This window comes from Pelobates fuscus, chromosome 2, assembly GCF_036172605.1.
Source record: "Pelobates fuscus isolate aPelFus1 chromosome 2, aPelFus1.pri, whole genome shotgun sequence".
NCBI lineage: Eukaryota > Metazoa > Chordata > Amphibia > Anura > Pelobatidae > Pelobates > Pelobates fuscus.
This window is the reverse complement of record NC_086318.1, coordinates 393,271,566-393,287,169: the sequence shown is the minus strand read 5'-3', so window position 1 is coordinate 393,287,169 and position 15,604 is coordinate 393,271,566. Positions and strand designations below refer to the sequence as shown.

The 15,604-nt window shown below is 40.7% G+C and overlaps 1 protein-coding gene across 1 annotated transcript in view; it reads right to left on the bottom strand.

Moving 5' to 3' along the window:
• The window catches only part of LOC134587457 (spermatogenesis-associated protein 7 homolog), a 222,910-nt gene that overhangs the window by 35,793 nt on the left and 171,513 nt on the right, over positions 1-15,604 (bottom strand). Inside the window, exons 9-10 of the mRNA XM_063443834.1 lie at positions 14,322-14,399; positions 10,029-10,086 (exon numbers count right to left, since the gene is read on the bottom strand). Coding sequence (XP_063299904.1) covers positions 10,029-10,086; positions 14,322-14,399 — 136 coding nt within the window. The remainder of the gene's footprint in view (positions 1-10,028; positions 10,087-14,321; positions 14,400-15,604) is intronic.

Here is a 15,604-nt window from a genome sequence, read left to right as displayed (position 1 = left end):
TCTAATAGATAACTCCGTAAACTGGAACTTTCCATGGTAACTTTGTGACTGACATCATCATTTTTCATGATTGCGGCAAAATGGGCTTCTGCAATTAGACAATTAACACATTTCTGAACCGAAATTTGAACATTAAAAATTTCCAAACTAAAAATAACTAATCAATTCGACACAAAGCAAAAAAAATTTCCCTGTGCACATCAGTCAGCATGTCTTACGAGTTACAGATTTTCTTTAAAGGATCACTATAGGGTCAGGAACACAAACATGTATTCCTGACCCAATAGTGTTAAAACCACCATCTAGCCCCCCTGGGCCCCTCATGCCTCCATAAATATAGCAAAATCTTACTGTATTCAAGCCAGAAGCTGTAATTTTGCATGCTGTTTGACTCAGAAAACAAGCAGTCTGCTGACATCATCAGAAATCACAATGCTTCCCCATAGGATTGGCTGAGACTGACAAAGAGGCAGATCAGGGGCAGAACCAGCATGATTCAAACACAGCCCTGGCCAATCAGCATCTCCTCATAGAGATTAACTGAATCAATGCATCAGTGTCTGCATGCAGAGGGAGGAGACACTGAATGTTTGGATGCATTTTAGGCAGCTATGACCCATGAAGGATCTCTAACAGCCATCTAAGGAGTGGCCAGTGAAGTTATCACTAGGCTGTAATGTAAACACAGCATTTTCTCTGAAAAGACAGTGTTAACAGCAAAAAGCCTGAAGGCAAATAGGTCCTCCCCCATTGGTATTTAGGGCCCCCACCCGCCGCTCAGGGGTGGGGGCCGGGGGGAGGACAATAGGTCCCCCCCTATTGGTATTTAGGGCCCCCACCCACCACTCGGGGGGGAGCCGGGGAGGAGGACAATAGGTCCCCCCATTGGTATTTAGGGCCCCCACCCACCGCTCAGGGGTGGGGGCCAGGGGGGAGGACAATAGGTCCTCCCCACTTTTTTTACTTTAGGGCCCCTACCCGCTCAGGGAGGGGGGGCCCTTTTTTTTTTTTTTTTAACAGTGAGCAGCCACAGGCTGCTCACTGTTTAATAGACATGCCCCTACTCACGGTATTGCGAGTAGGGGCACAATTTACTAATACTAAGTAATTTTTACTTAGTATTAGTACAGTTGGCTGAAAGACCACAAAAAAAAATAGGGGGCGGACCGAACATCGCATATTTTCGCCGTCTGTGGCGAACGCAAACACGCTATGTTCGCCAGGAACTATTCGCCAGCGAACCGTTCGGGACATCACTATTGAGGAGCGTAAGAGTGATTAGAGGATAGAGAGAGAGAGATGGATGTGTCAGAATGATAGGAGTATGGAAGGGAGAGATGGTTGGGAATGATAGGAGGATTAAACAAGAGAGGTATAGGTTTGGAGTGGTAGGAGTATGCAGGGAGAAGAAGAAATGGGTAGGAGTGATATGAGAATGGGGTGAAAGGAAGGGATGGGTGGGTGGCAGTGATAGGAGTATGGGGTGAGAGGAAGGAATGGGTGGGTGGCAGTGATAGGAGTATGGGGTGAGAGGAAGGGATGGTGGTACATGAGTATGGATGAAAGGGAGGGGTTTCTGGGTGGCAGTGATAGGAGTTTGGGGTAAAAGAGGGAGGGATAAGTTTGGAGTGATAGTAGTATGGAATGTAAGTGATGTGTGCCATAAAAATAAATAATAAAGTTTTTACTCACCAGCACTACTCACCTCACCACCTCCTGAAACATCATCACAGAGACATGGCATCCTCCAACGTGGTTCAATCCAATGCTCCTCAGAGTGCTGCGCATGTATCGAGCCTTCCTCATAGGAAATCATTGAATCAATACATCCCTATGGGGGCTTCCAAGTCACTTTTGGTCTGTACAGCAAAAGCACCTCTCATGGTGGACCTAAAGGAACACTATAGTGTCAGGAATACAAACATGTATTTATAACACCATAGTTCTATTTAGCGGGCCCCCTGTCAGAAGAGTAAAATGTATTAAACTCACCTTTATTTCAGAGCCGCAACACGTCTGGCTCTGCCTGCCTTCTTAGCTGACATCATGCTACACACCAGAACTACATTAAGCTTTAACTCTGCAATGTGAAAGCAGTTTCTAGAAAACTGTGATGTTTTACATGGCAGGGATAGAAGGACCACTGCACCCAGGCCACTTCATTAAGATGCAGTGATCTGGTGACTATAAGGGTCTTTATAACTACCATCCCAATGTAGATCAGTGCAGGTGCACTTTACAATGGAGGAGGAGGAGAGACTGAGATATTGTTTCAGATTCTTGACACACTATATCCCGTGACAGAAATGGCAGCATTTATAACAATGATTGACAGCCGGCAAGATGGAGGCGCTAGGCTCCCGGATAGAGGTAAACACCGGTGTGTGGATTTCTCCATTAAATTTTCTTTTTCAGACATCACAAACACACTCAGGTTTGCCTAGTAAAAATTAAGCAAGCTGGAAACATTCTCTAAGCCAGCTATGTTTGCAGTTTGGCTACTTTATCTTAAAGGAACACATCTAAATTACTTTAGCTAAATAAAGCAGTTTTAGTGTATAGATCATTCCCCTGCAATTTCACTGCTCAATTCACTGTCATTTAGGAGTTAAATCACTTTGTTTCTGTTTATGCAGCCCTAGCCACACCTCCCCAGGCTATGATTGACAGAGCCTGCATGAAAAAACAAACTGGTTTCACTTTCAAACAGATGTAATTTACCTTAAATAATTGTATCTCAATCTCTAAATTGAACTTTAATCACATACAGGAGGCTCTTGTAGGGTCTAGCAAGCTATTAACATAGCAGGGGATAAGAAAATCTTAATTAAACAGAACTTGCAATAAAGAAAGCCTAAATAGGGCTCTCTTTACAGGAAGTGTTTATGGAAGGCTGTGCAAGTCACATGCAGGGAGGTGTGACTAGGGTTCATAAACAAAGGGATTTAACTCCTAAATGGCAGAGGATTGAGCAGTGAGGCTGCAGGGGCATGTCTATACAACAAAACTGCTTCATTAAGCTAAAGTTGTTCAGGTGACTATAGTGTCCCTTTAATTTAGAAATTCACCTTGAATTCAGTTAGGGAATAACCATGACTGTGTTCTGGCAAGTGGCAGTTCCCCTCTAAGCTTAGCTAAATTGGAATTGACGATCCAGCTTTCTATTGATTATATAAATATATTATGCATTGAAATTCCTGCATTTTTTGCAACTCCCTTAAGTTATCGGCTTCTACGAGGACCTCTCACCAAACCAGGAATTGTCTCAGCCTCTCCTGATGCTCCCATTATTTTCAAAGAGACCTAGACACATCACATAGACACCTGCCCAGCAGGATTGTCGAACAAGACATACATGTTCATCCACCATGATCATTTCAAATCACTGAAGTGGTCATGGTGTTTAAAGTTACCCTTTAAAAGACACATAAAGTCACATATATAGATAAATACCGTAATCATAAACACAATCACATACATGTATAGGCACACAATTTCAGATACAGAGTCCCACACATACATATACAGGTTCATAAGTGGATTCATTGAATTGGGATTCGAATGAGGGTATATGACTGGGTAAGTAGGTGTGTACCGCCACCTATTCTCCGAAGCTTCATTGCCAATCACAAACTGGGGGAGTTTTTGAAGCCGGGAACTTGTCAAGGCTGCATTCTAATTTCCAGTAACAATGACATTCTGCTATACCAGCAATTTTCACTCCATTATACATGATGTTACCTAGTAGTGATAAGAACGCACTTGGTCTTATTCAATAAACCAGGAACTGTGAAGAATTGACAAGTGAATTGCAAATAAGAGGGTAAAACATGCAAACTGGATCAAAATCTGTAACTCAGCTATTTTTTTCAGCTTGGCTTTTTTGGCCTAAAATTTGCAATTCCTTTGTAATTTCTCTACATAAATTTAAAATATATATTTTTTTATTATTATGTTACGGATTCCCTATATTTAAAAAGAGATGTATTTCTCAGGTGTCCCCGTCTTAGTTCAATGTAAATCAATGTTATAATCTATGTGCTTTGCACCTGGCAGTCATCAGAGAGATAGAATACAGAGAGCAGGAGAAATTACACAATGTTTCTTTTCCCCCTACTCATTTGCATTGTGTGCCCTGGATGTGCCTACAATGAACAGGACTGCGATGCCATTTGCTAATTTTTTAATACACGTTTAAAAGTAACTGGAGTGTCTCATGAAAAAAAGATTAACACAAGTTATAGGTGATTTTTAACATTTGCTGGTAAAATTTACAGAAAAGTGAAATTTCCACTTTATGAACAAAATTGGTACTTTTGCTGTGAAACTTTAATATGCCAATAAAACAGCAGTGCTTAATAGATATTCCCTGAGATGGATGCTGTTTTAGAGGGCATTCAGGGAGAAATAAAATCAAAATGAACGCAACCATTAGAGATATCGTTAGAAACATATGAAATCAGAAGAAACATTATCAATTTAATTTTAATAATGTGAAATGCCATTTATAATATGAGTTATTAGACTAACGATTTATACGTCATATTTATCTCTTTTATTCGTTAAAAGTTGAAGCCTAAATGATACATCCTGCTCTATCTGTATATTTCCTTTCCTGACCTTTCTAGGAGAACTGTGTCCTCAACGAGTATTCTTTAATTGATTTAAAATGTTCTAGCAACAGACTCTGTTGTAGTTGGATTTTATTTTCCATTGACTGCAAATTGCCACTTAAAAATTGATAGCATTGAAGTATTTAGATTTAATGCACATTATGCTGGAAGTATAGCTTTTGAGTTCATATACTTCTGGTAAAAGTATCGGCCAAAAATACGATTACATCAACAGACAGTGCATTGAGAAAACAGACATCTACTTATAAATATATAAATACAGTATGCAGTGGTAATTAATGGGGCACTTACAGATCTAGTTATAGCTTTTGATCTCATTGAAGTGTAACTTTAACCAAAAACAGTGTTTTGATCAAACACTGTTTTTGATTGGAGTGGCCCTTGCTGGCATATTTTATGATCCTGATGAAAGTCTGCATGGACTGAAACGTTGATCTTGGATATTTTAACAAATTGTCATTAAACTTTGGACTTTTAATTACGTGAGTGCAACCATCTCTTTGAATTCCTTGGATATTGAAGCTACTTTTTGGTTGGCACCCGGCCCCTAAGGGACATTTAAGCGTGAGTGCAGGAGCAATCTTGTTTCGTATATATATATATATAAAATACAAAATACACAAACCAGTGCACTCGCTTATTAACTAAACAGTGCACTCGCTTATTAACTATATATACATATATATATACACACACACACACACACACAACAAATCCTTAGATCCTACTCTGAGGCCAAAGTTCTCCTTGCAGCTCGATCCTCCTTCCGTAACATCACTCCCCCTCACTCCAGGATAAGGAATGTCAGGGAGTTAGGCTGCGACAGTGAGCCGCCATTACTTCCCATCGCCAGCATGCTGATGATGAACTCCTATTATGTACAGAATTGACATTAGCAGCCTAGAACTCTTGTGGAGTTATGCCTCTGGCAGCAAATTTCTTTATCACTGTACATGAGGTATTTCTTTCGGACACACTGAACATACAGACTCCAGGCACCATAACCATGTAAGGGCACCAAAGTGGTCATGGTGCTTGAAGTAACCCCTTAATATGGTGTCTTTTTTTTTTCGATGTTAAACTTTTTGTAGTTTTTCATTTTTTTTTTAATTCCAGCTGATCTCAATGAATGAATACATTCCTCGTTGAGTCAAATGCTTATTAACCCTTTGTAGATTTCTGGATTGAACTCCTTAATCTTTGCTGACATTTATGAAACTGAGCTATTTAAAACTCAAAATAAATGAAGTGATATTTTTGGATTCCAAGCTCCGCACACCTAACAAATTTGTATTATGCATGAAGATCTTAATTACCAGCCATATTTTATTAAAAACTATCAATTAGACAGTGTACCTGAATAATGATTAATTATTCGTTCCGCTCAGTTCCCCTGCTAAAATTAATTTCATGCAGAATGCAAGGAAAATGTAAGCTCTCCTAATGTGAAAGCTGCAAAATGTAATGTTAGGGGACTGAATTCGCAATAGTAACTTAACCCCTTCACTACTAAATCTGTGCAACTATAGTGTTCAGTAGTAGTAATTATTATTTAAAGGCATGTTACAATGGCCTTATTACAAATGTATACGTCAAAATAGAGTGTCCAGCAGGTAGATCCCTAGATGTTGGAGAAATACAATTCACATGATACTTTGTCAGCCTAGCAAAGCATGATGGTAGTTGTAGTTCTACAGATATCTGGGAATCTGGTTGCTATTGCTGTAAAGCAATATGTTGTTCAGAAGTCATCCCAATAAACAGTTAATCAGTGAAATTAATGCATGACTAGGGATGTTTTTATGTTTCCTGTGCACATGGCTCGTTCTCTGTTTCCAACAGAATCGCCTATGTTTTTTTTTCTTTTAAAAACAGGAAGTTGTTACATTGTGTCCATGCATTATTAAATTGATGTTCTTTTCACTATGCTTTGAGGAGCACACAAGGGATTCATAGGTTTAAACCAGTTGTAGATGGTATGCCGGTTAAATTCCTTGTAAAAGTTTCTAGCCTAAAATTTGCAATTCTGCACAATTCCTGTTTAGTTTATTACTCAAATAGTGGCAAATCTATAATTTTTTTTTCTCTCTCACAATAAATAAAATGTAAAATTAGACACCTTCCCAACATTGGGAGGTATGAGATCAGTATAGGTGGGCGGGCCTAAGAGTTGGTGTCACCAGTGACGATACTTGCATCACTGGTGATGGTCATAATGGGCTGGGTGCGCCAAAAGGAAGGGGCCAGTTTGGCCAGCCCGCAAACTGTAGGACCTTACAAAAACATTTACTGCAGCATTCTCTGCAGGTTCCTAGTGGCCCATGCACAGTGAGTGATACTCAAGGATAGCTCCCTGGATTTCCCAGATGTGAGACACCAGGAAACTGAATTGGGATGGCAGGACAGGACCCTTAAATTGGCAGTGTCCTTCTGAAATCAGGACTGTTGGGTCGTCTGGATTAGGATAGGGGTAAGAAAAGCCAAGAAAGTGTTTTGGATAGATACTAACTGAGATACAATTTAGATATATCCCTTAGACAATTTCCAGGAACACTTTGTATCACGGCGACCGCTGGGTGTGCTCCAGTCTGGTGCGCTCCGATGCAGCTCCTTCCACAAGGCACGTCCTTTTGCCTGTTGGGCTGCTTCCGTCTTCTTCCTCTGTGGCTGCCCTCTCCTCTGGCATTCTTCCTGATGCGCCCGTTGTAAACCAGAGCCCTTACATGGCTCCGCCTTCCCTGACACAATTAGTAACGCGAACGCGCATAGGTCATCACGCAGGCATTGCGCGCACACATGTTCTAGAGTCACATGACTGCCAATAACCAATTATTGCCTTCTTAGGGCTATATATGCTCAGTTTGTCCATTACGTTGTGCTCTGTCCTGGTTTCTCTTAGTGGTTATCTGAGTTACCTGACCCGGGATTTTATAGTGAGCATTCTTCATTCTATTATTAGTTATCTTTGGCTTCTCTACTCATTTATGTATTCTCGGTCTCCCTGACCTCAGTCTGTGTTGTCTGTGTTATACTATTCTATACAGCATTAAGGCCCAGTAATATGCGTTAGTATTCAGGTTTAGATTTAACTTTATTCACTGAAGTTGTCCGTGTTGGATCATAGTCCATGCTGACACTTTGTTTCTGTCTGTTGCATAAAAAGCTTGTGTGGCCATCCTGATGGCTTTATGGAGTTCACATATGATGTTTCGAATTGATCAATTGTAGGGAATTGAAAGTTGAGCTGAAAACTTTGGTCAAAAAGTGCTGATATGGGAAAAAAAATTACAACAGAGCTATAGTCAAAGCCTGGCTATTTTAATCTCAAATCTGCAATTCAATGTATAGGGATGGGAATAAACAATAAAGAGTCCTGAAATTTTAATTCTTCTCTGTTTTGGAGCAATGGTTGACTTGCAATGAAATTTTGTGACAAGTCAGCGAATTACATCCTCAACAATCTGAGAAGGAAAATTACTTTCTTTCTTTTTTTTTTTTTTTTACATTATACTATTTTTTTTTTTTTTTACCCTTTACATGGGCTGTGCTTTCTCCCTGATGTGATGTGGTACTCAGGCCTCTCTTATCTTGGAGGTTTTAAATTTAATTTCTTTGTGTTTATTCACATTTATTTGGAGAACCCTCTTGATACTCGGCCTAGCCCCGGCGGTACTCTTATGTATGTCAAGCATAGATTATTAATTATTTTTCCTAGAATGATTATAGCTATATAATTAAGCATGTAATATTAAAAAAACAAGTGGTGACCCAACATGTACAAACAATATATTTGCATGTGTTATCATATTTCTGACAATTGTATTGTTTTTTTGCTTGTTATATCTCATTCTCACTCAATAAAAAATCTGATTGACAAAAAAATTAAATAAAACAAAAATAATTTCTTTAACTATGAGAGGGCTGGGTATCTCACGGAGGGGGATGTTGAAGTTCTTGGTGATTAGAGTGTGTGAATACAGTGTTATTTATTTGGTATAAGCCTTTAGATTTGAAACGGTTTAGCAATACAGGATTGTTATTATAACTGTCTCATACAGTTGAATGATCTTATTTTGATGTATGTTTTAAAACGTCCTATTTTCTTATACATACTGTATATATACCATTGTGGATGGAGAAAATTTCCCTTTGTTTTTCCTTTTTCTTCTGTACCCTTCTTCTTTGTTGATATTCCCAAGTTATTACAAAAATGTAATACAAACTATTTGAAATGTATAGATATGCAGCTGCAGGAAATAGATATGATAAAATGAACACTATAGCGTTAGATACAAACCTGTATTCCTAACACTATAGTGTCCCTGGAATCAATAGGTGTTTTTTTTTTTTTTACTCACCTTTTTCCAACTCTGAAGCTGCCGCGGCGCAGCCAACCTCTCCGCCTCCCGCAATGTCATTGAGGAGGCATGGCCTCATCCGGCAATTGTCCAATCTAGTGCTACTTATGCTCCTTTTAAAGGAGCCTTGGGGACCTGATGCACGTGGGCGGCAAGAACATCCTAGATTCCCCATAGGAAAGCATTGAAAGCATTGTATTAATTCGACTTGTGGTAGAATAAACCCTGGAATGTAAACATTGCCATTTCTAAAAAACAAAAACAAAAATTGGAAGGTCCACTGCGCCCAGACCACTTCATTGAAGTGCGGTAATCTCGGTGACTTTTAGAGTCCCTTTAAGAATTGTGCAGTGCATGCTGGATAGATGTATCACCATGTATCTGGGCCGGCGCTGGAGCTCTAACTGCATAATTACACCGGGTGACTCTCCTCGTCTTGTTGCTGCCTTGCCCAGAATCCTATTAGATCTAAAGAAGGTACTTGTAAAGCTCGGCATTGATTTGTTCTTGTGAAGACTGCAGTGCAGTCAGGCTGTTATACCAACTTTGACCATGCATTTATTGCTGTGCTGTTGCACTGATTAGATCACTGGGAGTTTGCACGCGCTTTGCACTAATAATTTCCTATTAATGCTCACATCTCTATCAGCCCTGTATCCCAGCATTGTATTTTGCCCCTGGAACTCTATTAATTGACCTTCCTGCATTCAGCTCCTAGTTTCCTGTGCCCTTTGTTCCCTGAGAATCTGCTACCGTTCTGTTTTACGACCTGACTCTGTTATCTTTTGTGTTTTCTATCTGTATATACTTTTTCCTCCTTTGCTTAAACATATTTCAGTTTTCCTTTTTGAGAAGTTGCCTTCTCCCTCCCTTTGCCGTTTCCTTGTGTTTAGCTCCCTGCATATTGATGCCATCTGCACCTGCTTGCAATGGTTACAGCCCTGACCTTTTCAATGTGTATACTTGAATTACGATGAGTTTGCAGTCGTCCCTTTAAATTAGTCATAACAACAAACGCTACATGTGCATTACGTACCCAATCAATGTCAGGATGTGGTCTTTGAAGATGTTCTTGGAATACATGCTCCATAGCTCTGAAAAAGCACAAGACAAGAAGAAATAATGTGAAACTAAACTTTCTCGCAGAGCTCAGCCATACTGATTGAAGTGTAATTTTCCAGTGCTAATTTGTCCAAATAGCTTTCATTTTCTTAAAGTTTGCCCTAGGTATTCTTCTAGGTATTCTTCTAGGAAGAAAGAAAGGACATATTGAAAGACTGTACACAGCCTTTGGATTTGAATTAGACATCATTGATTGATCAAGACTCCGTTAAAATTATAAATTGTGCGCTGCCTTTAAAAAAAGCAAACATTAATACTGTAGCATTTTGATCAAATATTTGAAAGCAGACGTGTCTTTAGATTTCCTCCAACTTTCTAATGTCATAAAATCTTAAACAAATTATTGAATTGGTTCCTGGCCTTGCCCCAGCTACCTATTTCAAAATAAAGGGATATATAGGCACAGGGGTCAAGTCCTGGGGAAAAAAGTGTGGGAACTCACCCAAGATTCCGCCTCCTCCCCCCCCCCCTTAAAAAAAATTGCACTCCTATGCATATAGTGCAGTGCAGGGTGTGTATAATGAATGTAGTGTGTTTGTAGTGAATGCAGAGTATGGATAATGAATGTAGTGTGTTTGTAGTGAGTGCAGTGTGTATAATGAATGTAGTGTGTTTGTAGTGAGTGCAGTGTGTATAATAAATTTAGTGTGTTTGTAGTGAGTGCAGAGTGTGTATAATGAATGTAGTGTGTTTGTTGTGAGTGCAGTGTGTGTATAATGAATGCAGTGTGTTTGTAGTAAGTGTAGAGTGTGTATAATGAATGCAGTGTGTTTGTAGTGAGTGCGGATTGTGTGTAATAAATGTAGTGTGTTTGTGGTGAGAGCAGAGTATGTATAATGAAGTGTTTGTAGTGAGTGCAGTGTGTATAATAAATGTAGTGTGTTTGTAGTGAGTGCAGAATGTGTATAATGAATGTAGTGTGTGTGTAGTGAGTGCAGTGTGTATAATGAATATAGTGTGTATAGTGAATGTAGTGTGTTTGTAGTGAGTGCAGAGTGTGTATAATGAATGTAGTGTGTTTGTAGTGAGTGCAGAGTGTGTATAATGAATGTAGTGTGTTTGTAGTGAGTGCAGAGTGTGTATAATGAATGTAGTGTGTTTGTAGTGAGTGCAGAGTGTGTATAATGAATGTAGTGTGTTTGTAGTGAGTGCAGAGTGTGTATAATGAATGTAGTGTGTTTGTAGTGAGTGCAGATTGTGTATAATGAATGCAGTGTATGTAGTGTGTTTGTAGTGAATGCAGTGTATGTAGTGTGTTTGTAGTGAATGCAGAGTGTGTATAGTGAATGTAGTGTGTAGTGAGTGCAGAGTGTGTATAATGAATGCAGAGTCTATATAATGAATGCAGAGTGTGTATAGTGAATGTGGTGTGTTTGTAGTGAGTGCAGAGTGTGTATAATGAATGCAGTGTGTATAATGAATGCAGTGTATGTAGTGTGTGTGTAGTGAATGCAGAGTGTGTATAATGAATGCAGAGTGTGTATAGTGAATGTAGTGTGTGTAGTGAGTGCAGTGTGTACAGTGAATTTAGTGTGTTTGTAATGAGTGCAGAGTGTGTATAATGAATGTAGTGTGTTTGTAGTAAGTGCAGATTGTGTATAATGAATGCAGTGTGTGTGCTGGATTATGTGTGTGTGTGTGTGTGTGTGTGGGTGCTGGATGATTGTGTGTGTGTGCTGGATGATGTGTGTGTGTGTGCTGGATGATGTGTGTGTGTGCTGGATTATGTGTGTGTGCTGGATTATGTGTGTGTGTGTGCTGGATTATGTGTGTGTGTGTGCTGGATTATGTGTGTGTGTGCGCTGGATGATGTGTGTGTGTGTGCGCTGGATGATGTGTGTGTGTGCGCTGGATGATGTGTGTGTGCGCGCTGGATGATGTGTGTGTGCGCGCTGGATGATGTGTGTGTGCGCGCTGGATGATGTGTGTGTGCGCGCTGGATGATGTGTGTGTGTGTGTGCTGGATGATGTGTGTGTGTGCTGGATGATGTGTGTGTGTGTGTGTGTACTGGATGATGTGTGTGTGTACGTACTGGATGATGTGTGTGTGTACTGGATGATGTGTGTGTGTACTGGATGATGTGTGTGTGTACTGGATTATGTGTGTGTGTGTACTGGATTATGTGTGTGCTGGATGATGTGTGTGTGTGTGTGTACTGGATGATGTGTGTGTACTGGATTATGTGTGTGTGTGTGTGCTGGATTATGTGTGTGTGTGTGTGCTGGATTATGTGTGTGTGTGTGTGCTGGATTGTGTGTGTGTGTGTGCTGGATTATGTGTGTGTGTGTGTGCTGGATTATGTGTGTGTGTGCTGGATTATGTGTGTGTGTACTGGATTATGTGTGTGTGTGTGTGTGTGCTGGATTATGTGTGTGTGCGCGCTGGATTATGTGTGTGCTGGATTATGTGTGTGTGTGTGCTGGATTGTGTGTGTGTGTGTGTGCTGGATTGTGTGTGTGTGTGTGTGCTGGATTGTGTGTGTGTGTGTGTGCTGGATTATGTGTGTGTGTGTGCTGGATTATGTGTGTGTGTGTGTGTGCTGGATTATGGGGGGGATGCATTTGCTTTTTAACTTTTATGTGTTTTTTTTTTTTTTTACTTTACTCCCCCCTCCCTGCTTCTTACCTTGTCAGGGAGGGGGGAGATCGCCTGGTGGTCCGGTGGAGGGTAGCAGCCGCTGCACACGGGCCGTCACACGCGGCGTTCTTCTCCAGCTCTCTCAGCTTCAACTCTCGCGAGACTCGCCTGTGCGGAGCGTTGCCATGGTAACCCGTGGCAACGCTCTTACAGAACGCCGCGTGTGATGGCCCCTGTGTGCAGTTAGCAGGGCAGGTCCTGCAGGACTGGGAACGGTGTTCCTGCTTTGGAAAAAGTGCAGGAACGCCGTTCCCATGCGTTCCTGCAGGACTCGAGCCCTGTATAGGCATCATAATAACTTTAACAGCTTTGGTGTAAACATCATTGCCTTACGGTATCACCTATCAACTATCTGGCATTTATACAGGGCCAGCGCCACCGTTAGGTGAACTAGGCATTTGCCTGGGGCCAGAGCCACCGTTAGTCGAACTAGGCATTCGCCTACGGCGCTGGCCTGCTGGGGGCGCCCACCGGGACGTTTCCTTGCGTGCCGTCTGTGATGCCGGGAGCCGGAATATGACGTCATTCAGGCCCCGGCATACTAAACAGTGCGCTGGAGGAGTGAGGAGCTGCCCCATGAGTGTATGTATGTCAGTGAGTGTCTGTGTGTTTGTGTTTGTGTGTGTGTGTGCGTGTGTCTGTCAATGAGTGAGTGTATGTATGTCAGTGAGTGTGTGTGTCTGTCAATGAGTGAGTGTATGTCTGTCAGTGAGTGTGTGTTTGTGTGTCTGTCAGTGAGTGTATGCCTATCAGTAAGTGTTTGTGTGTGTGTGTGTGTCTGTCAGTGAGTGAGTGTGTGTATGTCTGTCTGTAAGTGTCTGTGTCTGTCAGTGAGTGAATGTATGTCTGTGTGGCGAAAGTAACCTCGCCACTTGTACTTGGAGAAGCCTGCTTGCCAGCCTCCTGCCCACAGACTATGGGCCCTGCAGGGAAACCTGTAAAAGACTACCGAACTTGACCGACTGTTAGCACTGATTTCAGTGACCCTGCAAAATATTATATCATTTGGAAAGCTTATCCAACAGTGTACAGACCTAGGTAATTATAAGAATAGAAAAAAAAAACTTGATTCCCTCCCTGTCATCCTTTGCTGCTGATTGGGCTCTGTCACCGCGCTGGGCTACAGGTAGATCTTATGGCTTTTATAAACCGAGGCCCTGAAGCTAAACTTGCTGAAAAAAATCTAACATTAAAATAAGTATATGTCGTTCAACATTACAGTGCACCTTTAAATAAAAAAAATGAATGCTGTCGTTCGATACCCTAAAAATATGTATTTTTTAAAAGCAGTATTAGATTATTGGAGTGGAAAGGAGATAAATAGGGGACACTCACCAAGTAAATGAAATGAGGTGATCAAGTGTTACCATGGAAACCAGAAATATATGTGTGAAAAAGCTACTTTAAAAAATCTGTAAGAATGAATTTACAGTATTCTTATATGTTAAAACACAAAATCTTTCTAATATCTCCTACTGGCTGCTTCCCTGTAGTAGGAGACCCAGACATTGCCACATTAATGATGAAATTATATTGGATTGTCTCAGCCGGAAGGATAGATATACCCACCTCGTGGACCCACAGCTTCTGATTAAAATGTCACTGGTGAGATCTTGCAGAAATTGAAGAGATTTCAGGTCCTCTTCCCTTGTCAAAGAAAAGAGTGATAGTTAGGTAAGAACAAGTCAATTACAGAAAACACAACAGGACTGTGATTTGCCCCAAGACTGCCGCACAGACAGCGTTGTTCGTGAAAGAGTGGATTGCTGGGAAAATAATTTGAAAGTTTGGGCAAAAGTAGCTGAATATGAAACACTCCCCACGTCAACTATGTTTAATTTAAACTATTTTGATCAAACATGGGGAAATCAATTTACTCATTTGTGAATATCCATAAGAGGGTAAAGCTCAGAATAATATATCTAGCTAACCTGGCAGAGCTATTAAAGCTGAAAAACGTTTGCAGACATATTGTAAGTACCTTCATTAATGGACCTCTTTTAAAGGAGCACTCCACTGCCCAAATACAAAATAAATAAAAATCGCTGTTTAGTAGATATACTCCAAATGAAAAATTGCTTGCATTTAATTATGTATTTTTTCATTAGTGTTATATCTAAAAACAGCTAGCAAAGCCTGCAGATCTCTTGTCTGGTGCCTTTGCAAGCTCACCCCTTCTAACCCCGCCCAGACTTTCTGTTGCAGTCCAATCACAGACTTCGCAACACAGTTCAATTATAAGTCTTTGGAAGTCAAGTGCTCTGGGCAATTGCTGCCTCTTGAGGTCAGCTGCATTGAGCTACCAAAAACAGGAAGTAACATTACCTGTTGTGTGCTTTAAAGCCAAGGAGGTGTAACCAGGTTAATTTATAAAAGTGCCAATTTCTATTCTATTGCAAAAAGAAAAAAATAGTACACACTCTTAACACATAAAGCTTTTTAGCAACCTAAAGTTTCTAAGGGGTCTGGAGTGACCCTTTAAGAAAGTATCTTAAAGGTACAACCCAAGTACCATAACAACTACAGCACATTGTAGGGGCTATGGTACTTGGGTTGTTCCTTTAAGATACTTTGTAGGGGCTATCATGCCAGGTGTGCCAAGGTGTAAGTAATCAGTTTGCAAGTGGTTTTACAATTTACCTGGATTCTTCCAGTATCCAGAAACCTCCTCTAGGAGAGCCAAAATCTCTTTGCTCTGAGCTAGCTTAGCTGTGGCGCTCTCAGCCAGTGAGTTGAACCTGGGAAGCTAATGTAGTGGGTGAGACTGGGGTCTCTCAGACTCCAGATAAGTTATAAAACTGTTTGCAAATTGTTTGACTACTTACCATGGGATTGCACCTGACACCACAACC